The following is a 24,510-nucleotide window of genomic DNA, read 5'->3' as shown; positions in this document are numbered from 1 at the left end:
GGGGAAGTTGTGCACAACACTTTTGATATCTGACTACAGGAGGTAATGTAAGCAGTTACCTATCTTAATTGCAGAACTGTCAGACCAGACAGATCATAAAATGGGATAAAATTACAGAAAAGGGTGAGGAATAACCACCCCAGGTAACAAAATACGTAAATCTGAAATAAAAATGTTTAAGAATGTTATTATGGCTAAACTCTGAAATAGCGATGTTTGAAAATGATGTTACATTGTAAGTCAGGAATAATAGTTTGAATTGGTATATATAAGATAGGACAGAACATATGACTTTAAAGTCCTTGGTACAAATTTCACCCACACAACTTCTCCACTTGACTCCCTGTGTAAATTGCCACAGGAGATTAGTTGTAATTTAAATTCAAGCATCTTAATAAACGTTACTGTACAAAAGGTTCTTGTGCAAATAATCATTTCCTGTACAGTGAACAAATAAAAGTTTGAACTTGGTTGGAGATTATTCACTTAAATGTCATGGCTGAAATTATTTGTGATATAAGGTCCGAGGTTGAAATTCTAAGGATTAGATCTTTGTGTACCTTTATAAAAAGGATTAGCATGCTGAATCACCTTCCTTTTATTTCTTCTGCGCTATCACTCTTGCTCTCCCTCCTGCTAGTCACTCTGCTCTCCCACCTCCACCCCGTAAAAAGAAAATCTGGTCCAACTAGAAATGTATGTAGCTTTCTTTCTAAATTATGCCCTGCAATATAGTGTTTGCCATGGAGAGCCAGTATCTCTGGTTGTAGCCCAAAGAGGAGGTGCATTCCAGGGCTCAGTCAACCAAGCCTTCATCTCACCTGATGTGGGTAGGAATGTATTGGCTATCTGTCCTTTTCTAAAATTATTTTCTAAATTGTCTCATCATTCAAGAGGCTGTACATTTTTCCAAAAACATAATGTTCTCCAAATATTTATCAAGCAATGGGGGAAGTTTTACTTGCAGACTGTAAAAATGTAATTGTATACAGAGAGCAGGAAAGCGTGCCATCAAGTTAAGCATGGTATTGGGAAACTGATTAATCAAATTGAAAGCGAAAAGTGTATCAAGTAACACACATTCATCATCACACTTCATTTACAAATGAGCACTACAACAATGGCTTGAGGTAATAGTTGATGATCAAGAATACCTGTGTCATATTCATGCCCTTAGCAACAAGGCGAAAGTAATTCTTTCGTTATGTTTTAGGATGTGAATTCTTCCATGTAGTTGCTTGAATTGTTTTTCAAGTATACATGATGAAATGAGCCCAAGGTGGGCAAACTGATTTTTTTATCCAAGACACAAGTTTTCAGTGGGAAGGGGACAAATAAGATAGTGTTTCATTGACTGGTATTCCTTATTGTATTCTGAAAGATGAAGATAATTATAGTTATGAATTTCATACTGTCTTATGGAAGAGGGCAAATCACTACCGCCCCAAAAAGTTGAGGCCTTCTTTAGTACAAATGGTGAATTTGATGATCTAAAGTCCTGTAGCTCTAACAATGTGTTGATTTTGTTTATAGCTTTACTTAGAATGGGAGGCTCAAGTTGTTATTGCCCTAAAGTCTTACCATGAAATATAAAAAGCTTTTGGCAATGTCACCTTCATTCCTAAAACTTGACCTGTAAAGTCCTGGAATGTTGTAGTTCAGAAAGAGAACATCGACTCTACTTAGATTGCATCACTTTTTTTCTCCCTCATGCGAGCCAACTGGTCTAAATCCACACCTCTTATTCCTTGTTGCTTTTAATATTCCCCTTTTCAAATAAATGTAATTTCTCTTTTAAGAAACTTATAGTCTGCTTTAACTCTGATTTGTTGCAGAGAAATGCATGTTCTAATCACTCTCTGTATCAAGAAATAAATTTTCAAACCTTCCCTTTTTTTTTTCTAATTATCTTAAATGCGTACCTTCTGTTTACCATCTGAGTAGTGGAAATAATCTCTCAATATTTTTTAACCTTAAATTCCTTAGTAATTTTGACCAGGTCAACCCTTAACTTTCTCTGCCCTAGTGAAACACAAACTTCTTTTCAATTCTTTTGAAAGCTAGTGTCTCACCCCTGATCTCATTCAAGCTAAGATTCCACCTACAATGTAATCCAAATTTTGCCAGCATTAAAAAAATAGACCCATATATGTATATTTGTGTTTTTTCATTATTTTTTCCAATGTTATGTATTAACTTTTGAATTGAAAAGATTCTAAGAACTAATTCAAATGGTGAAATGTTTCTGCTGCGTAACTGTAAGCTGTCTAAAACATTGAGGGATTGGTTATGTTGCAGCAAAGTTGGATTTAGAAAGCCATTGGGGAAGTTCAAGTGATGTGAAATGAAAAGTTCTTGGGATTGCTAGTGTTCTCTTGTGATTTCTGTGATAAAACCCAGCTGTTTCAATGCATATAGCAGAGAAAATTGGCTCCAATTTGTAGTATGTCTCAAATGTTCATGGTCATTCATGTGCTAATATTGCTTGATTTTACATTTCAGATTTTTGTTCAGTGTACTAAAAATAGTCTGAATAATCCTTGATATCATTTTTAAACTGATACAGTAGCATTTACAAAATATATACTGTAATCATGGTGCTTTAGATCATAGCATGCTATTTAAAAACTAGTGAAATGCATAGGAGAGGGTGCATCAGTAAGCTGTAAGTACTGCCAACAATGTGGTTCTATTACACAACTAGCAGTTTTGAGCTTCAGCTGTATTTGATTTTTGGTCCACTCAATTTTGCAAGAAGAAACCATAATTTCTATATTGCATTCAAGTTGGTTTATTTTCGAGCCCCTCCTCTCTCCCACTCCCACCACCACCTTAGCCCTGCGCTACTCCTTATAAATGCTTCCAGTGTGTTGGTGGCTTTTTGGCAGCCTGTATTGGTCTGCATCCCTAAACAGTGGTTATCAGAACTCTATCTGACCATCAACACTATAGCTGAGACCAGTTTTATTTTTAGCTGATCACATGCTTGTCTGCCTTTTAACAGTGATAGCCAGGCAGGATTGGAAATTCAGACTGATTATTCTGCTGCCTCTCCCCTGCCCCCTCCTTTCAGAGAAACATTGAATAACAACTTCTAATTATATTATGCCTTTTAACGCAGTCCCAGGGCATTTATAGAAGTGTAATCAGACAAAAATTAACATCAAGTAAAAGAAGGAGACTTTAGGACAGGTGACAGAGCTATGTTTTAGACTCCATTAAAAGAGGAAAGAGTAGTGGAGAGAATTCCAGGGCTTAGACCTAAATGGTTGAATACATGGCTGCAATGGTGGAGCAAAGGTAGTGGGGGATACAACAAAGGCCAGAGTTGGAGGAATGCAGAGTTCTTAAAGGACTTTTAGGGCTGCTGGAGGTTACACAGTTGGGTATGAGTAAGATTACAGAGGGAATTGAACATGAGAATTCTAAAATTGAGTCATTGATGAACCAGGAGTAAGGGTGAATGGGAGTTGATGTGAATTAGAATACAGGCAGCGGAGTTTTGCGTGAACTTCAGGTTATGGAGGGTGGAAGATGGGAAGCAGGCTAGGAGAATATTGTAGTTGTTGATTTGGAGGTAACAAAAATATTGACAAGGATTTCAGCAATAGATGCACCGAGGCAAGGGTAAAGATGAATGATATAACAGAGATGAAAGTATATAGCTTTTCTAAAGAGAGATTATGGGAGAGGAATCTCAGCTCAGTCAAAATAAGATGCCAGTGTTGCGAACTGTCGGAAATTTCAGAAGGGATCTTATAAGTGAAACATGACTATGTAAGAGACACTGAAGCATCTTTACTGAAGGGCAGCTATATTTTCTCACTTAGATTTTATTAGTCTGCAATCTTCCAACTAATAACAGTACTATTTAAAAATTGGATTCCTGAAGAATGATGGTGCAATTCCCTTTTTTTGTAATTAATTGCGCTTATGTATAACTGAACTCTCGTGGTAGGCAAAAATCAGGAAGTTCCCAAGTTTGATGGCTGATCTTTACTGACCGTAGCAGGTCAACGATCAGGCTTTACAACTTGCCTCAATCCTTGAGCCTGATGTTGTCTCCCAAAACCATGCCCATCTTTCCATTTTCCCCACGCTTGAACGTCTCCAATCAGATTTCCCCCTCTGCCGTATCACTGAAATGGCTCTAATCGGTCACATGTATCATCTGATGAGACCGTGACCATGGTGCAATGTATTGTTTCTACCCTTTGCTGCACTCACCATTTGATGCACCACTCTACAGTACCAACACAATTGCGAAAATAATTTCATGAAAGTCATGCTGTAGTTAAAAACATTACTGAAAAAAACAACTCCAAAATCTTAGTTATAGACAATAAACTTTCTCCCAATGATTATCTCATGGCATATTTGTGCTCTGTAATGGTATCTGTGAATAGCATATCTAGATTAGGTCACTGTTTATAACATTAATGGTGACTTACATCGGCTTAAGCAAGCAAACAATTCAGCTCTTATCTGGAAGAACCAAGTGCATAAAGGCTACTTTAAAAAAGTCTTATTTTTAAGAAGGTTGCTTTTATTCATATTGTCAAATCTTATTTGTGGAGTTAGATTCCTCCTCCTCCTCCGCCACCGCCACCACCACCACCTGCTATAAATAGTGTGATTTTGGAAAATATAGATGAGAGAGAGAGACCGACCTTGGTGTCCGTACACACGCATCCTTAAAAGCAGCATGTCAAGTTGACAAGGGAGTTAAAAAGCTTATGGATTACATGGTTTTATGAATAGAGGAAAAGATTATAAAGGCAGGGAAATGATGCTAGAGCTTTATAAATCACTAGTTAGGCCTCATCTGGAGTATCATGGGCAATTCTGGACCACACTTCAGGAAAGTTGTAAAGGCCTCAAAGGTTACAGAGGATGTTTACTAGGATGAGGGACTTCAGTTTTGAGGAGAGATTGGATACAGTGCAACACTCCGTCAGTCCTCCACTGCAATGCCAGCCTTGATGTGTGTGCTCGCATCCTGGAGTGGTGCTTGAATCCACAAACTTCTAACTCAACTGAGTTACCAACTGAGCCAGAGCTGACACCCATTAGATAATGCAATTTTGATAGAGTAGATAGAGAAAAAGATTTCCTGTGGCGAGTGGGTCAATAACCAGAGGTCATAGATTTAAAATCATTGGTGGGGAGACAAGGAAAGGTTTTTCCACTGACTTGTCAGGATCTGGAATATTCTAGATAAATAGGTGGTGGAAGCTGGTTCCATAAATAATTTTAAAAGGGACCTGGGAGAGGTATTTAAGGGTGAGGAACTTACGGGGTTTGAGACAAGAAGCGGGAATATGAGAGCACTGCCCTTTCACCAAGCCAATACAAGCATGAAGGTTGAGAGGCTGCCTCCTGAACTGGAAGTTTGTAAGATTCTGTGAAATTGACAAATTACCAATTTTATCAACTACTTGTTCAGAACAATGGCTTTTGGAGAGTCTGAAATGGTCCATTTTCAGGAAGATCAATGTAATGCTTTAATAATTAATATAAATTTCTAATGAAACTTGTGAATATTGTATATTGAAGCTTAATGGGGTAGTTGATTGTCTCGTAATTCTTGCTGCTTTTTGCTTTCCTAAAGTCCTTTGAACTAGTCATTAAGAGGCTAACACCAAAGCAAAATATTTAGCTGCATCTGTGGATCTCAATGAAATGTGCTAAATTACCCCACGGCTCCCAAAAAATTTGCAAAATGCATAAATGGTTGCCGTTCTCAACCTGTGGTGTTCACATACCTACCCTTATTGGGTATTGGAGATCTTCTGAGGAAGAGGAAATATGTGATCGGCCCCTCGTGCCTTCAGAAATTAGATTTTTTTTTCCATCTACAGTCAACCTTGTAACAACCCAGGATTCCAATCCCGTTGAGCAGCCTTTGTTTTAGCTTCTCATTTCCAAGGATCACTCTCTACCATTTTCCAATTTGAACTCTTCCAAAATGGCATTAGAAAGTCCAGATCAGTTTTCCTTCATTCTGGCCAAAGCTGACAAACAGCAGAATTCTTGCAGCCACAGTAGATGCTCATTTCACTTAAATTGTCAGAGACAGCTGCTGATGTTTTATGTGTTGCTCAGGTGTCACATTAGGAAAGTTGAGCATCTGTGATAAACTGCTTATCCAGGTAATGGGGTTGTCCTAATGATATCTATTGAATTAAGTGCTTCATCCAAAAAGTGGTGCAAATTTTTTTTTCATTCATTGCTAGGATATGAATGTCTTTGGCAAGGCCAGCATTTTTTGCTCATCTCTATATGCCTTTGAGAAGGTGATGGTGAGCCACTGCCTTGAACCGCTGCAGTTCATGTTGTGTAGGTATAACTGCAATGCTGTTAGGGAGGTAATTCCATGTTTTCAACCCAGTAGCAGTGAAACAATGGTGATGTGGTTCCAAGTCAGGGTGGTGTGTGGCTTGAAGGGGTATTTTCAGGTGGTGGTGTTCCAATGCATCTGTTGCCCTTATCCTTTTAGGGGGTAGAGGTCGTAGGTTTGGAAGGTATAATTGAAGGAGCCTTGGCAAGTTGCTGCAGTGCACCTTATGGAAGATACAAACTGCTGCCATTGTGCCTCGGTGGTAGATAGGGTGTCAACCAAGTGGGCTGCTTTGTCCTGAATAGTGTTAGAGCATCTTGAGTGTTGTTGGAACTGCACTCATCCAGGCAAGTGGAAAGTATTCCATCATACTCTTGATTTGTGCCTTGTAGGTGGTGAACAGGCTTGGGGAGTCAGATGGTGAGTTACCTGCCGCAGAATTCCCAGCCTCTCATCTGCACGTTAGCCACACTATTTATATGGCAGGTCCAGTTAAGTTTCTGGTCAGTGGTAACCACCCTGCAGGATGTTGATGGTTGGATTCTCTCTTGTTGCTTGGCACTTGGAAAGTGCAAATGTTACTTCCTGCTTAATCAGCCCAAGCCTGAATATTGTCTAGATTTTGCTGTAAGCGGGCACAGATTGTTTTAATATCTGAGGAGTTGAAATGATACTGAGCATTGTGCACTTGTCAGCGAACATTCCCACTTCTGACCATATGATGGCAGGAAGGTCATTGATGAAGCAGCTGAAAATGGTTGGGCCTAGGAACTCCTGCAATGATGTCCTGTGGCTGAGATGATTGGATCCTAGCAACCACAACCATCTTAATGGTGGAGGATTTTGCCTCTGATTCCCATTGACTCCAGGTTTGTTAGGACTCCTTGATGCCACATTCGGTCAAATTCTGCCTTGATGTCAAGGGCAATCATCCATACTTCACCTCTGGAGTTGAGCTCTTTTACCCATGTTTGTACCAAGGTTGTAATGAGGTCAGGAGCTGAGTGGCCCTGGTGGAACCCAAACTGGGCATTAGTGAGCAGGTATTGCTAAATGTTGTGGTCACTTTGACAAACAGACCACAGGAGTCTCTAGTACAGGTCACGATCGTTTATTCGAGCAATTGCAAGGGGAGAACCATCTCAATGCAGCTTGAGATAGCACTCTGCTAAATTAAAAGTGTTCAACATATTTATACATTATTGGTCACGTATAAGAACAGTTTCCAATCTCATCAACATATAGGTTTACATTAAACAGACATCTCTGGTAACACGCATCATATGTCCCTATTTTCACTCAGGCAGAGACCTTTCCTCCTATCTAAGCTGGGACCATCTGTCCTTCCCCTATCTGTTGAAGAGCACACTTAATCTATGTTATTGCCATCCTCTGACTCTAGTCCGGTTCCCAAAGCCTTTCTGTTGCTTACAGGCCCTAAGGCTGTGCAGGGCTCATCTGGTAACCTTTAACTGTTAATGTGCTTGGTAGCCCCGGCTGCCTGGAGATTTTAAGTAACTCATTCCCTTTCAATAAATTCTCCCTTACCATAAATTCTTACTTACTTTCTTCCCCCTAATGCTAAGCAAGTGTTGCTTGATAGCACTGTTAATGGCCCCTTCATTACTTTATTTTTGATCAAGAGTAAGTGCTTCTTGGTAGCACTGTCAACAATTCGATCATCAGCAAATTGATGGATTGTAAGTAGGCTGATAAGGCTGTTATTGGCTGGATTGAATTTGTTCTGCTTTCGGTGAACAGGACATATCTGGGTAATTTTCCATATTGTTTGGTAGATGCCTGGGTTGTCGGTGTACTGCAACAGCTTGGTTAGGGTGCAGATAATTCTGAAGCACAAGTCCTCTCCTGCCATGTTGTTGTCAGGGCCCTGTAGCACTTTGTGTCCAGTGCCTTCAGCCTATAGTCAAACGAGCACACAATCCTGTCAGTTCAACTCACTTGCAAGTCTGCATTCATGAATCCACTAAACATCTTGGGGAGAATTTTCTGTATGTCAGGTCGGTCGGAAGTGGGCGCAGAGCTGATTGCCGCCTGCAATTGGCTGCACACCGTCATTTTACGTGGGCGTGCCTTAATTGGCCCATACAGCCAGTAACGCTCAGCACTACATGTGCAAGCAGGGGGAGGAGAGAGAGTCTGGGCCTGTGCTCTTTCGTAGGAGGCACAGAACTGCCTCAGGGAGATTAAGTTCATATTGAAATTTTTAGATAAAGAGAGAAAAATTATTTAGAGATTTCCCCTCGACATGTTTATGAATTGTGCAAAAAATATTTATTTATTTAATAAAACCTTCAGGAAACCTCATCGCGCCCATCGTCGAATGAAAGATCTAAATGACGCGAGGTGACATCAGGACACATGCCCAACATCACCACGTGTCATTTTACGTGTCGGTGTACCTGGCCCGCCCCCACATGCTGACGTAAATTCTGGCCTTTGTAACTTTGCTGGGTTTTTCTTGCATCTCCCATTTTTTCATTTGCCTTATTCCTCACAATCACTTGTGTTACATTCTGTTAACAGAAATTACAAATTGCCTTGGTTTTCGAAATGCCTTTAGCTGCCTTTTGAATTGTCAGATTAATATTTGAAGATAGCGGTTGTGATAAATGTGTGTTCATATGGCACAGTTCCAGATCAAATGCATGGGCAATTATTTCCTTCTAAATATCCACCCCTACACTGAATTCTGCTTATTCCAGGCAAGTTTTGAAATTTGGTTTTCTTTCAATTTTATTACTCATTCCTTGCCATAAGATTAACAATATAAAGGAAGTTATCCATATTAGCTGTACAATATTCCCACTGCACAAGATCCTTTGAGAAATATTTTTTAAAAGTTGTAGTAAAATTTGTTTGGCACTTGTTTAATCTTTTTGTGTGCTGGTTTATAATAGCTTCAAGTGATGGTTATAAGACAGTTTCTCAAAGAGGTTATCAATCTGGCTTGTCTCATTAAACTGCAGGAAATACCCAGAAGGCCAATGAATGCACAAGAAAAATTAAAAGCACTGCCACCCAAAGTGTACAAATGAATTTACATCACTTGCTTTGTTTTAGTTCAGGTGTTGTTTCTAAGGAGTGATGGTGATATCACATTACAGGGTGTAAGTCTCAGGAAATAGTACGGACGTAGCCCATGACTTTTCATCCATCTATTTGATGGAGGGAAAACCATTGGCTGCACACTTACCATTTCCTTAGACATGTTGAGCGCCCCTGTCTACTGGGCTTGCCACATTGCTGTCTCCCTATTTATGCACCCTTTTTTAAAAAATACATCATCAAGTTTAATCTACAAGCTTAATGTTATAAGTATATTTCTATACAAGCATCTTTTTAGATTTTTAGCCAACTTAACTGAATTCACCCCAAAAATTCATTTTTGAAAATATATAGATTGAGTCCTATTTTAAGAAGTTGTGGTAAAATAGCAGTGCTACTTTGACTCAAAAATTGAATGAACCAATGAAAAGGAATGGAAATTAAATTGAAGTAATGTAAAATGACTTTATTTAGTATTTTTTATTCAGAGTATTTTTTATGGTTGTGGTGTATGCTGTCATCCTAATGAGTCAAGTTTCTGAATAGGTAATTTTTATATTGGATATGATAGTCTTCATATCATGAAGACCTATTTAATGCCTGGGATAGTCAGGAAAGAAGTCAATAACAAAGACCTCTGGAAGTATTGTTTCTTTTCTGTTCAGTGGCATTGGTGATTTGCGTTGAACTGTGTATATGTGTGTCCGATGATTGGGGGCGCGGCGCCATTTTACGTGGGCGGGCCAGTTAAGGCCTGCCCAGCGTGATGTCCGTACGGAAGCGCTGAACACTCCCTGTGCGGGTGGGGGGGAAATCCCTAAACCCGAGAGTGTGCTCTTTTGCGTATGCGCACGACACTGTCACATGAGTTGGGACATGTCCATAATTTTTTTCTTAAAACTTTAATTAAATTTTTAAAATCATGCATGAAACCTCATCCCACTCATGGATGAGGTTTCATGCTTTTTCTAATTCTCCCCAGGGCTTCTGGTCTGCCTGCCAACCTTAAGATCGGATGGGCAGCTCCATTAATTAGTTTCATGACTCTGTCAATGGCTCCAGTTGGCATTGGGAGTTCTGCCCGACGTCACCGCGCATCATTTTACACGTTGGCGAGCGGGCCCCGATGGGAAAATCCTGCCCTATATGTTTGGATTTGAAGTGTAATGAACTTAAAATGTTCTTGTTCTGCCCATCATTTAAAATAACAAGCTGATCATATGAAAATAGTGAACATGTATTTGCGCTTAATTGCCTCCTGTTTTGTTTGTTGAAACATGTATGAAGAATCAGCTCTGAAAAGAAATTACCTTTAAAATACCAAGTTGGAAATTACCAAAAATATTCCTTTCACAGTTCTTCTGAACCGCTTGAACTTATTCTTTTGGGCAGTTATTTTGAAAAATACTATTTTCATAATACTGGCACAACTGACAGCTATATTAATGCTTTCATTATTTTCCATTTAAAGTTAATTGTTTCTTTGATTCACAGAATTTTTGTGCAGGGAGTGTCCAAGGATACACATTTTCTTTGAGCGTGTGGATGTGAAAGAAGTTCCAGAGGAGGCTATTTTCCTAAAGAGGTGGTTACATGAACGCTTCGAAATAAAGGACAAGTCAGTAACAACAATTTTACATTATAGTGACCATTTGATCATTGCTTAACAAATGCACAGGTGCTTTATTTCTCCACTGAAATTATTTTGGCTTCAGCCTAGCACTTTATGAAATCTCAAAGTATTTTGACAGTAGGTAATCTAAAGATTTATTCACAAAGAGCTGGGATTAAAATGTTGCAGATCTGTTTAAATATCACAGTGAAACATAGCTATAGTGGAAGATGTTTGAAAATTGCCCCTTTTTCTTTGAAGACATCACCTTGCATGTAGACAAATATTAATAACTCATTTCCCTGCATTCTTCTCTGTTCATAAGGGTAGTTAGAAGTACATTAGATTCTTTTCATCTGAAAATAGTAAATTGTGTGTTTTTTGCATTGAATGAACTTTGCGTGGTATTAACGAGCACTTTTCGCTGCGTAAAAACATTGAAGTGCTATTTGATCCATTAAGCTCAGAATGTTGTATTAAAAAACCATACAGTTTCCCCTTTTTCGCCCTCTCTCCTCCCTCCTCTGCATGAATTCTTTTTTCCCCCTCGCTTTCCTCCTCAGACCCTCATTTCATAATTTTTCTCCAAATGACAAAGCTAAAGTAAGCCCTTTTCATCAACAACATTTGGTTGTGTGCCTAATCCTAAATACTGGGGAATTAATTTTCTTTGGGTACGCTTGTGTGTATATTAAGTGAGAGTTAATTGTTCTCAGTTTTTGTTAAGCACACAGACAGCAGGAATGTTACTTGATGCACATAATATGCCTTGGTTGCATTACAATTGAGGGGCCAGCAGTAATTTTGCTGAGCCCGTTGTTAAGATGCTAAGTATGCAATTAGTGACCTCTAGCAGTTGGCTAATTCTCTCATATCACAGAATTGTTACAGCGCAGAAGGAAGCCATTCAGTCCATGGTGTCTGCACTGGCTCCTGAATGATCCACCAACTGCCAAATTGCTCATTTGGAGAGCCAGTGCGGACATAATTTAGTGTGCATACCTCCCTAATGTTTCGTTATGATTGGCTCAAGTAAAAGTGTCAAAAACCTGATGTGCCACAAGATATCAGCTCATGACCCTTACGGGGATAATTTTGCTTTTCATTGTTTAAAAAAAGCAGCATGTGTTGAAATAACAATTTAAGTGAGTGCTCCTTGTTTTTATATTAGCAGCTTAAAACATACATACATAGTAAAGCATACAGCAGGTCAATTATATCATGGTGGGAAAGCTTTTAGAAACAATAATCCAGGACAAAATTTAACAGTCATTGGACAAATATGGATTAATTAAAGCAAGCCAGCACAAATTTATAACAAAAACAGAATTACCTGGAAAAACTCAGCAGGTCTGGCAGCATCGGCGGAGAAGAAAAGAGTTGACGTTTCGAGTCCTCATGACCCTTCGACAGAACTTGAGTTCGAGTCCAGGAAAGAGCTGAAATATAAGCTGGTTTAAGGTGTGTGTGTGGGGGGCGGAGAGACAGAGAGGTGGAGGGGGGTGGTGTGGTTGTAGGGACAAACAAGCAGTGATAGAAGCAGATCATCAAAAGATGTCAACGACAATAGTACAATAGAACACATAGGTGTTAAAGTTAAAGTTGGTGATATTATCTAAACGAATGTGCTAATTAAGAATGGATGGTAGGGCACTCAAGGTATAGCTTTAGTGGGTTTTTTTTTATAATGGAAATAGGTGGGAAAAGGAAAATCTTTATAATTTATTGGAAAAAAAAAGGAAGGGGGAAACAGAAAGGGGGTGGGGATGGGGGAGGGAGCTCACGACCTAAAGTTGTTGAATTCAATATTCAGTCCGGAAGGCTATAAAGTCCCTAGTCGGAAGATGAGGTGTTGTTCCTCCAGTTTGCGTAAACTGGAGGAACAACACCTCATCTTCCGACTAGGGACTTTACAGCCTTCCGGACTGAATATTGAATTCAACAACTTTAGATCGTGAGCTCCCTCCCCCATCCCCACCCCCTTTCTGTTTCCCCCTCCCTTTTTTTTTCCCAATAAATTATAAAGATTTTCCTTTTCCCACCTATTTCCATTATAAAAAAAACCCCACTAGAGCTATTTCTTGAGTGCCCTACCATCCATTCTTAATTAGCACATTCGTTTAGATAATATCACCAACTTTAACTTTAACACCTATGTGTTCTATTGTACTATTGTCGTTGACATCTTTTGATGATCTGCTTCTATCACTGCTTGTTTGTCCCTACAACCACACCCCCCCCTCCACCTCTCTGTCTCTCTATCTCTCCGCCCCCCACACACACACCTTAAACCAGCTTATATTTCAGCTCTTTCCTGGACTCGAACTCAAGTTCTGTCGAAGGGTCATGAGGACTCGAAACGTCAACTCTTTTCTTCTCCGCCGATGCTGCCAGACCTGCTGAGTTTTTCCAGGTAATTCTGTTTTTGTTTTGGATTTCCAGCATCCGCAGTTTTTTTTTGTTTTTAGCACAAATTTATTGAGGGCAAATCATGTTTAATGAACTTGATTGAGTTTTTTTCCTGAGGTAACAGAGAGGGGTGTTGAAGGTATTGCAACTGATGTGGTGTGCATGGACTTCCAAAAGGTGTTCAAGAAAGTGCCACATAACAGACTTGACAGCAAAGTTCAAGCCCGTGAAATAAAAGAGACAGTGGCAGTGTGGATACAAAGTTGGCTGAAGAACAGGAACCGAGTGGTTTTTCAGACTGGAGGAGAGTACTTAGTGTGGTTCCCCAGGGATTGGTATCAATCAGGGATTGCTTTTCTTGATCTATATTAATGACCTAGACTTTGGTGTGCAGGGCACAATTTCAAGATTTGTGAATGACACAAAACTTATAAGTATTGTAAGTGAGGAACTGTGAAGAGATTAGAGAGAGACATTTCTTGGACATGGGCAGGCTGGTGGAATGGGCGAAGACATGGCAGATGAAATTTCAAAGCAGAGAAGTGTGAAGTGATAAATAGTGACAGGAAGAACAAGGAGCGGCAATATAAAATAAAGTATATAATTTTAAAAGGGATGCAACGCCAGATACAGATAGTTGAAGGTGACAGGGAAGGTTGAGGAAGTGGTTAATAAGGCATGCAAGATCCTGGGTTTTATAAAGAGAGGCATAAAGTCCAAAGATAAGGAAGTTATGGTGGATCTTTAAAACATTGGACCTTAACTGGAATATTGTATCCCATTATGGGTACTGCACTTTCTCATGTCTTTGCATCCATCTGAGGTAGCAGAAAAGATTCACAAGAATGGTTCAAGGAATGAGGAACTTCAGTAAAGTGATTAGATTGGAGAAACTGGGACTTTTTTTTATTCTTCCACAGAATGTGGGCGTCGCTGGCTGGGCTGGCATTTATTGCCCTAATTGTCCTTGAGAAGGTAGTGGTGAGCCACCACCTTGAACTGTTGCTACCTATGTGGTGTAGGTACACCCAAAGTGCTGTGAGGGAGGGAGTTCCAGGATTTTGACCTGGCAACAGTGAAAGAACAGCGATATAGTTCCAAGTCAGGGTGATGTGAAGCTTGGAGGGGGAGCCTGGAAGTGGTGATGCTCCCATGCATTTGCTGCCCTTGTCCTTCTAGGCGGTAGAGGTCACAGGTTTGGAACGTGCTGTTGAAGGAGCCATCTTGTACATGGTACACTCTGCTGCCATGGTGTGCTGTGGTGGAGGGAATTAAAGTTGAAGGTGGTGGATGGGATGATACTTGTCACTTGTCAGCCCAAGTCTGAATGTTGCCCAGGCCTTACTGCATATGGGCGCAGACTGCTTCAGTATCTGAGGATATTTGTTCACAGTGCTCTGTATCTGTTCTCCTTGGAGAATAGAAGGTTGAGGAGAGATTTGATAGAGGTGTTCAAAATCTTGAGGGGCCTGGACAGAGTAGATAGGGAGAAACTGTTTTCATTGGTAGAAGGATCGAGAAACCAGAGGGCACAGCTTTCAGGTGAATGGCAAAGGAACCAAAGGCAAAATGAGGAAAAGGTTTTCCACAATGAGTGGTTAGGACCTTGAATGTACTGCCTGAGTGTGTGGTGGAGGTAGAGATAATCGTGGCTTTCAAAAGGGAATTGGGTAGTTATCTGCAGAGAGGAAATCTGTAAGGTTACAGTGAAAAGGTTGGAAAGTAGAACTAGCTGAGTTGCACTCGCAGCGAACCAGATTAGACATGATGGGCAGAATGGCGGCCTCCTGTGTTTTATGATACTATATTTAGAAACTGGGTTTGCATTGGTACAATGTGTCTCAGCAGGTGATGCATTAGTGCAATAACATACATAATAAATGAAGCAATGAAAATAACTACAAATGATGAAAATCTGAAAAAAAAGCAGAAAGTGCGAAAAGTATAGCATGTGAACAAAGTAAGCATATGGTGATACTGACTTCTAGCAAAGGGCATATAAACTAAAACATCAATATATCATTTTTATATATGTTGATGGACCTGTAGTGTATTACCAGTATTTTCTGTTTTTGATTTCCAATACAGTTGAATATTTTGTCATATTGCAGATCCCATAAGCTTGGGTAAATACTCATGCTCTTCAGCTTATTGCTGTTTGGCACTGTAAGTTTTCCTGAAGTGGTGATGTGTGCTCATTTCACAAAGTTAATGCATCTAATCCTGAGGTAGCCTTTTTACATAAAGCATACGGCGCAGAAAAGGCCGTTTGACCCAACTATTGCATGCAAGTATTTATGCTCCACTTGAGCCTCCTCCCATGTTTCCCTATCTAAATCCATCGTCGTAACGCTCCATTCCCTGCTCCTTTATATGCTTGCTTAACCTCTTCTTAAGTGCATCTATACTACTCTGTTATGAAAACTAGACTTGGTGTTGAGAGTGGAGGTCTGGAACTTTAACTTCCAGCGGATGCCGAAGCTTTTGAGCATGCACAGACCTGGAGCGGGTTGCACATGTACAGATCCAGCATTTTTAGGTTCTTAGCGTCCAGTGCAGCTGTATGTGAGAAAAAACACAGGTCAGAACTGGAGCGGAGCGCCATAGAAAACTAGTGCCCCAGGCAGGGAAAGGTCCCAAAGGGAGAAGGGGCAGGGAGAGGTCCCAAAAGAAGAGTCACAGAGAGGGAGGGGATACTGAGAGGAAAAAGGTCCCAGTTTAGTTTAAAAAAGAGGGGCAGAGAAACAGGCTCCAAACAGGAAAAGGGCTGCAGAGAGCAGGCTTGAAGCGAAGAAGGCAGCCAAAGGTTGGCGAACTCATGCTGCCAGCCTCTGGGTCAAAGGTACTCCTTTGGAGCCATGGTGTTCAGCTCAGCGTGGCCGAAGAGCTTGAGTTGAGAGCAGACTCTGGAATCCAAAGGAATGGAATCTTGGGAGACGAGGTTAATATCCTGCGAGGTGGGCAATTGTTGATGCTGTCTGATTTGGAGCAACATTTGGATAATTCTTAGGTTAGTTCTTCAAAGGTGAAGACTGGAATCCCTTGTGAGAGGGGCAGAGTTTCAGTGAGATTGATTGACTCTGTGTTAGTCACATCTGGCTGGGTTCTTGAGAAATCCATGGGCGCTGTCTTGGTCGCACCTGCCATTTATTACATAGTGTGGTACGTTCAACCATAGTTGGCTTGTCAATTCACATGTACTTCGCACTTTAACATTCATGATAAATATAAGATAGATATTGTAAATTGTTTTATCTTTCTGACCTTGTATAGTAAAGTTTATTTTTGTTCAAAACCTGTGTAATCTTGTGGCTTTCTTCACTGAGCAAGTGTCTTGAATCTCAAACGTTGCTTACTTTAAACAAAACATTATTGAGCCCTAATTGGACCTTACCAACAACTTGGGGTTCTGACCTAGGATCATACCTTGCTTCAACTGAGGTAGTGAGTTTCACATTCTCACCACTCTTTGGGTGAAGAAGTTTCTTCTGAATCCCATTGGATCCTTGATGACAATCTTTTATTGATGGCCTCTAGTTATGCTGTTCCCCACAAGAGGAAACATTCTCTCTGTTCACTCTTTAATAATCTTAGACCTCCAATAGGTCACCCCTCAACATTTTTTTTTCTCTCAAGACAAAAGAGGCCCAACCTATCAGATCTTTCCTGATATGTATCAACCACCATCCTTCTAAATCTTTTCTGCAGCCTCTCCAGTGTCTCTATATCCTTTTTATAATATGGCAACCAGAACTGCATATGTATTCTAAGTGTGGTCTAACCAAGCTGCGATACATGTTTAGCATAACTTCTCTACTTTTCTATCTTTCTAGAAATAAAGCCTGGTACTTGTTTGTTTTTAATGGTCTTCCTAACCTGTGGCGCAACTTTGATTTGTGTTGTTTTACTCCGAAGTCCCTTTGTTCCTCTAACGCACCTAGACTTGAACTTTCCATTAAGTGACCTCCCTATTCATCCTACTAAATTGTGCTATCACATTTGTCTGTGTTGCCCATTCTGCAAGCTTATTAATGTCCTCCAGTAATTTGTTGCAGCCTTCACAATATTGACTATACCCCATCCCAATTAGGTATCATCTGCAAATTTAGAAATTTTGTTTTTGATTCCCAAGTCCAGGTCCTTAATGTACATGGTGAACAGCAGTGGTCCCAGCACTAATCCTTGTGGAACGCCACTCTGAATAACGAAAGATGGTGCTGTAGAGGTAATGTCACTAGACTAGTAATCCAGAGGCACAGGCTAATGTACTGGGGACACAGGTTCAAATCCACCATGGCAGCTGGTGGAATTTAAATTCAATTAATAAAATCTGGAATTGAAAGCTAGTCTTAGTAATGGCGACCAAAAAACTAGCATCGATTGTTGTTAAAACCCCACCTGATTCACTCATGTCCTTTAGGGTAAGGAAATCTGCCATCCTTACCTGGTTTGACCTACGTGTGACTCCAGAGCCACAACAATGTGGTCAACTCTTAATTGCTTTCTGAAATGGCCTTGCAAGCCACTTGGTTCAGGGACAGCTGGGGATGGGCAACAAATGCTGGCCTCTCCAGTGGCACCCACTTCCACTGAAAGAAAAAATTTAAACAACTACCTTTTATCTGCATTCTCTGCTTTGTGTTGAAGCCAGCTGGCAATCTGTTCTGCCACTTGTTCCCTGACTCTACATTCTTTAACCTTATTCATTAGTCTGTTTTGAGACACCTTATAAAAGATAAATTACACCAACTGCACTACCATTGTCTACTGTCTCTGTTACCTCAAGAAATTCAATAAAGTTGGTCAAACAAGATTTTACATTTTGAAACCCATGAAGTAAAGTATTATATTTTTCCTTGCTAGACGTCCTTCTGTTTTCTCTTTCAGTAGGGATTCCATTATTTTTCTTATCACCAATGTTAAGCTGACTCATTTATAATTCCATGGCCATGTTCTGTTTCCCTTAAATTTGGAATTACATTAGTCACCCTCCAGTCCTCTGGCACTACACCTTTTTCTAACAAATTATTAAATATGTGTACTCATGCTTCTACTATCTCTTTCCTAGATTCTTTTAAAGTACGTGGATGCAGTCCAGCTAAACTAGGGGGTTTTTTCTCTTCAAGTTGTTTAGTTTATTCAGTACATCTGGTTTTTTTTTATTTCAAATGCAATTATCTCATTGCTCATCTTTTCATTCAAGATCATGTCTACCCTTTTCATCTCCCTGCTAAATACTGAAACAAAATAATTATTTAATGTTTCTGCCATCTCTGCTATCGCTACCTATGGAATTGTTCTGTCTATTCCTTAATGGTCCTACTTCCATCAGAGCCTTCCTTTTTATTGATGTAGCTGTAAAATATTTTATCATTTTGTTTTATGTTCATAATTTGATTTTGTATTACCTCTGTCTTTCTAATTATTTTTTACTTCTCTCTTGATCTCTTCATATTCTTCCTTATCATGTGCTCCTCTGCTGTCTGTACTTCATTTATGCCTCTTTTTTAACCCTCAGTTGTTTCCTTACGTCTTTATTAATCCATGGAGTCTCACTAGTGTTCAGTCTGTTCTTTCCTTATTATGGTGGAATGTATTTTTCCTGCACTTTGAACACCATTTTAAATGTTTCCCATTGTAGTTTTACATTGTTGTTTGCCAATATTGTTGCCCATTTTATTTTTCTAAGTTCTATCCCCAGCCCCTCAAAACCAGCTTTTCTCCGATTTATTGATCTGGTTTCCGTCATGCTTATGCCCTTCTCTATCATCATCTTAAAGCATGTTGTATTATGATCACTATTACCATGATTTTCCCCTGCTTTTATTTCTATTACCTGGTTCATTCCCATTATTAGGTCCAGTAGCGAATCTTCTTTTTTGGGCTTTTTATAAATTGGGTTAGAAAGGAGCCCATATCCATTGTAGGAACTCCATTCCCTCATCCCCCATACCTACCTCTTTTTGGTCAAATTAATATCAGGGTAGTTGAAATGCTCTTTGATTATTATTCAAGATTTTTAAAATTCAGTTTCCTAAGTTCTCTGCATATTTCTTCCTCCACCTCCCAACCACTAGTTAAGTGATCTGTAGACCACACCTTTGATCCTTTATTTGCTCTGTCTATATGGATTCTGCTTTGGAATTGCTGATAGCTATGTCCTTTTTTCCAGTGTGATAATGTTACTCCTAATAAGTACAACTAATCAACGTCCCCCTTTCCTCCTCTCTCTCTCTCTTTTCTAACACTTATACCCTGAAACGTTGAATTCCCAGACTAGATTTTTCTATTGCCATATCTCAGTGATCCCTTCTTCATCTGGCTCCTCCCAACGTATGATTGCCTCCAATTCCCCTCCTTAACGGTGTACATTGCTGTGCGGGCATTTTAATTCATTTTTAATGATTTTCCCTTTCTATTTAACCATCTTTATTAACTCCTGTTGTTTAACGCTATTCCCTTGCCATCAATGTCTCCTTTACTTTGTTTTCTGTTGTGCTCTCCTGCCCTGTTTTGTTCACATTTAGGTTGTTCATGTTTCTTGTAGATCCCTCCATCCAACTTAGTAATTTAAAACCTTTTTGGGTCCCCAATTTCGAATTGCATATTTTAAGAAAAAGTCAAATTTAATCATTCCATGTTAATGAATAAATTTCAACAGGGGTAGTAAATTTAATTTTCTATGTGTGATACAATATGTGAATGGACTCAAGATGGGAGACCCTTATCTGTGTAGGGTGAATTAAACACACTGGTTTTCGTAGCAGTCCTGACATGTCTATTGATCATCTTATCTGAATTTAGTGACAATGGTCTAACCATGCCAAGTTTCCTGCAAAAATGATATCCGAGTATCTGCTAAATGTCTGCATACAGTTTTATCTAGCAAAGTGAATAATAGTGTTGTGGCCAAATTTTAATGGGCATAAAACCTTCACAAAATTTACATCTTCAACAAAATTGTGCTATTTTCAGTTACTTGAAGTGCAGATATACTGTAACACAAAGCAATATAGTGAACACTCACATTTAATCAGAAGCTAGGGAAGCACTTGAGAGGAAAGAGAAGTGTATGTAGCTGAAGTTAGATGAAGAGGGAAGAACTTCTTTGGAACATAAACACCAGCATTGATCATTTAGACTGAATTACTTGTTCTGTGCTGTACACTGTGTAATATGTATGTAATAACTAAATTGCTGAGATATCCACGTGGGGTGCTACTTACTTTTCAGGATAGCCTGGGGTTTTCTTTTTGTAAATCTAAGCATTTGTCTTAGCTTCCACAATACTTCGGGTCATTTTATGCATCACCATTCTTCAAATGTAATGAAAACTCGGAATCCAGGCATCAATAATAGCTTTTCTGTTGAAAGAAAATTCCCAGTGATTTAGGGAGAAACCGTCCGATTGCTGCTTTGGCTGCATGCATTATAATTACTTACTCCCAAGAGAAGTAGTCGGAGGATGGACAAACATATTGCCTGGTCCATTTAATACCACCACACACAGTTACACACTTCAATGTTCATTTAGTGCATGTTCCACTTCTAACAGAGATCAAATTATTTCCTGTAGGGAAAATAAAATGATAGAACGGAGGAAAGATCATACAATCTTATTTGCTGGCAATACACTTTCCCAGTTTGCGTAAGCCGTTGATCCACTTGTTCTATTTATACTTGAATTGAAATATAGGCTTTTTGCCTGCATGTAATTGTTTAAAGAACATCATCAAAGGCCGTTATACCATTTTACCCATCCTTACCAGTCATTGACCCATTTACAGAACTCACTCAAGACTTTCATTTCATTCCTGCTCCCCGAATGGAGAATTACAGGTAGGAGCATAGGAGCAGGAGAATGCCATTCAGCCCCTCAAGCCTGCTCCGCCATTCGATTACATCATGGCTGATGATCTACTTTAATGCCATTTTAGCGCACTATCCCCATAGACCTTGATATCTTTAGAATCCAGAAATCTATCCATCTCTGTCTTGAATAAACTGTGACTGACCCTTCACAGCCCGCTGGGGTAAAGAATTCCAAAGATTTGCCATGCTCTTCCTTCTCATCTCAGTCCTAAATGGCCTACCTCTTATTCTGAGACTGTTCCCCCAGATTCTAGACACCCCAGCTAGGGAAAACATCCTTCCTGCATCTACCCTGAATTAAAGAAATGTGAAATAAAGCTGTTTAGCCTTGTAAGCTTGTTTCTACTCATTTCATATTTGTGACCTGGAGCTTCCATTGCTATTGTTTTTCCATCCCCTCTTTGCTGACAGGTTGCTAACAGAATTTTATGAGGCAGAAGATGAACAGAAGCGATGCAAATTTCCTGGAGAAGGCCGCAGATCACAGTTGAGCCTTATGAGGACTCTTCCATCCCTGCTCTTCCTTGGTGGTCTGACAGTCCCCATGCTGCTGACAGAATCTGGAAGGAAGATCTATATGAAGACATGGATTTATGGAACATTAGTGGGCTGGTTATGGGTTAACATTAGACCCTAAAACTCCATTCTTTAATGCAAGTTCTAATTATTTAGAATAAACCTAATGTAATTGCTTGTATAGCATTTTTTTGGAAGTTACCTGTAAAATGGGATTTCAAAATTGCCATTGAAGGAAATTTTATATTCTAATGAAAAACATTTGCCTTAATGACTGAAATGAACATATTCCAGTAATGTATCTGTTTGGTATGGCTGTAATTTAGTAGCAATAGTTTACCTGCTCAATGTAGTTTTAGAACCCTGATGTGTTTCAGTGCAGTTGAACAAAATATTGTAGGTTGTTTAAAGAATTCAAATGGTGGTGGGATTAATTCCTATCGAGAACTGGAAAAGTGCTTGATTTGATGCTACATGTAGCTATAGGCTGTACTGTTTTGAGGGGCAAGAACTGATGTATAGCAGTACTTGTTTCCATGAAGTCTGCTACTTTATGTTATGCTGTATGTTACATGAAAAGACTTTTAATTGTTTTCAGAAGGCATCATTGCATTTTGTTCTGAATTAAGGAGCTTATGGCATTGGTGCTCTGAATGGTGAAAGGGATAAATCAGTGGTTCGTGGTCCTTTATACTGCTCTAGCTAAGTGTAGTATCGCTAAAAATCAAACTTCCAAGAACATTTCCAGTACAATGAAATTGCTTTAAAGCATGGTTTACCTGTGGGGGAAAAAGGACAATGCATTATTTGTGGCTGTGAAAGATGGGTAAAATGCTAAATTTTAGTTGCTGACTGCTTAGTTTCGTGAACTAATGGTGATTTTTTAAAAATATATAATTGTGGCATTTCAGATGATGTGTGTACATACTAAAAGTACATAAATGGTCAAGTTGTTGGACTGAAACCATTTGTTGTCATTCATTATATTCATACATCACCTTGAATACCATCATCTGACATACAATACAATGAAGATAAAGCACTGGAAAATGAAGTGGGTTACAGTACATGTTGACCTTTGTGTGGATAAATGATTAAGAATCTACTGCTTGTCCGTTTAATCATTGAGTTGCTTAGTGAATGTGAACTGTTTCTTAACTGTGTGATGCCTTTATGTGCCGTTTACTGTATTTACAGAAAGCATGTGCCTTTTGCCTGTTACTGACTGGTTCATACTCAGCAATGGTACTGATAACAGTCTTAATACAGGCATATTAGAAATGCATCACAATTATAACTTGCAACTGGATTTGCTTATGGAAAAGATGATACTCCCTCTAGTGGGTAAAGAGAGCTAGACTAACCTTGTGATTTCTCAAACTGTTTTGTTTTTCTACATGCAGTGTGTACAGTAAAGCCCACTCTATCCAAGTGTACAAATCCAAAGTTTTTAATCTTGCTCAAAGTTTATAATTCCTAAGTGTACTATTTGAGTGCACCTGCTGTTGGAATAGTGCTTATGAATGCTGAATAGTTAAACCCGCTCTAATTTTACTTACCTCAAACACAATTCAGACAAAGTAAATATTTATAATAATTTTTAGGTGTTATCACTGGCATGATTACATATCCTGAATTTCTTTCCCCAAGAGCACAACTGTGAGCTAATGGAAAGTATTATCAATGTTTTTACACATTTTCAGGATAATTCAAATGGTGCAATGCCAATGTGATTAATCATAGTTTCTTATAATTAATGAAAGAAAAATCACCTTTAATGCAGGTTGGTTTATTCTGATGTTCAATTTTTAAAAGCACATTTGTTTTAATAGACAGTATGTTTACAACATTTATCACAGTACCATATACTTGCATGCATATTGGTTTTAATGTTTTCTTTTACAGCATTTTTAAGCATTATAATTTGTGTACACGTTGCTTAAATAAATTTTAAATGATTAAAGTATAATGTCACCATCTGTTTTTGTTCTTTATCTTTGCTATTAACTAGGATGAACAAGTTTTTAAATTTATGGATAAATATATGAAATTATAACAAAGTTATTGATATTCTCATGGTTCTGTTGTAAGTTTGTTAAAAATTAGTTAACATCTGGAATCTCTGAAAGATCTAATTTTGCTTTATTATTTGGTTATAGGTATGTAGTCAGGCAGTAGACTTTTAAATCCCTGAAAGTAATATGCATTTTCTTTTTAAATAATTGGAAAATGTTGCCATCTAGCTGCAGAGTAAGAAAAATATTTTATTTCATTCACTCACAAATTGTATAGGTAAACCAAAGGAAAGTATCTCTTTCTGAGATTTTACTATGGACCTCTAAATTGCCTTGAATCTTACTCTTCCCTTTGAGATCATGACTGAACAGTTGTACATGTTGAGTTCCATGAGTGTACTGCATTGTAAGTTTGCCTCTTAAAATGTAAGGAAGACCTGTTGCCAAGATAGACATTTCCCTTTGAGTAGGAAAACAAATGGATCCTCCTGCTGGGGACTGAAGCAGCATTGGAAATAACTGTGTGCTTAAACTGTTCCATTGCTACAAGGATATGAATAGGCTCAAGCCTTATAATACAAAGCTATCCATTTTGCTACAAGCTTGTGTATACACAAGTGATAATACATCTATTGTGTATTACACAATAGATGGCAAGAAGCCTTGTTTTCTGGTAGCAA

At 39.0% G+C, this 24,510-nt stretch overlaps 1 protein-coding gene across 1 annotated transcript in view; it reads left to right on the top strand.

Moving 5' to 3' along the window:
• The window catches only part of agpat5 (1-acylglycerol-3-phosphate O-acyltransferase 5 (lysophosphatidic acid acyltransferase, epsilon)), a 143,807-nt gene extending 120,026 nt beyond the window's left edge, over positions 1–23,781 (top strand). The window contains exons 7-8 of the mRNA XM_041187790.1: positions 10,901–11,024; positions 21,711–23,781. Coding sequence (XP_041043724.1) covers positions 10,901–11,024; positions 21,711–21,936 — 350 coding nt within the window. The 3' untranslated portion in view covers positions 21,937–23,781. The remainder of the gene's footprint in view (positions 1–10,900; positions 11,025–21,710) is intronic.
• The last annotated feature ends 729 nt before the right edge of the window (positions 23,782–24,510 follow it).

Source organism: Carcharodon carcharias, chromosome 5, assembly GCF_017639515.1.
Source record: "Carcharodon carcharias isolate sCarCar2 chromosome 5, sCarCar2.pri, whole genome shotgun sequence".
Classification (NCBI taxonomy): Eukaryota; Metazoa; Chordata; class Chondrichthyes; order Lamniformes; family Lamnidae; genus Carcharodon; species Carcharodon carcharias.
This window is presented reverse-complemented; position numbering and strand designations above follow the sequence as displayed.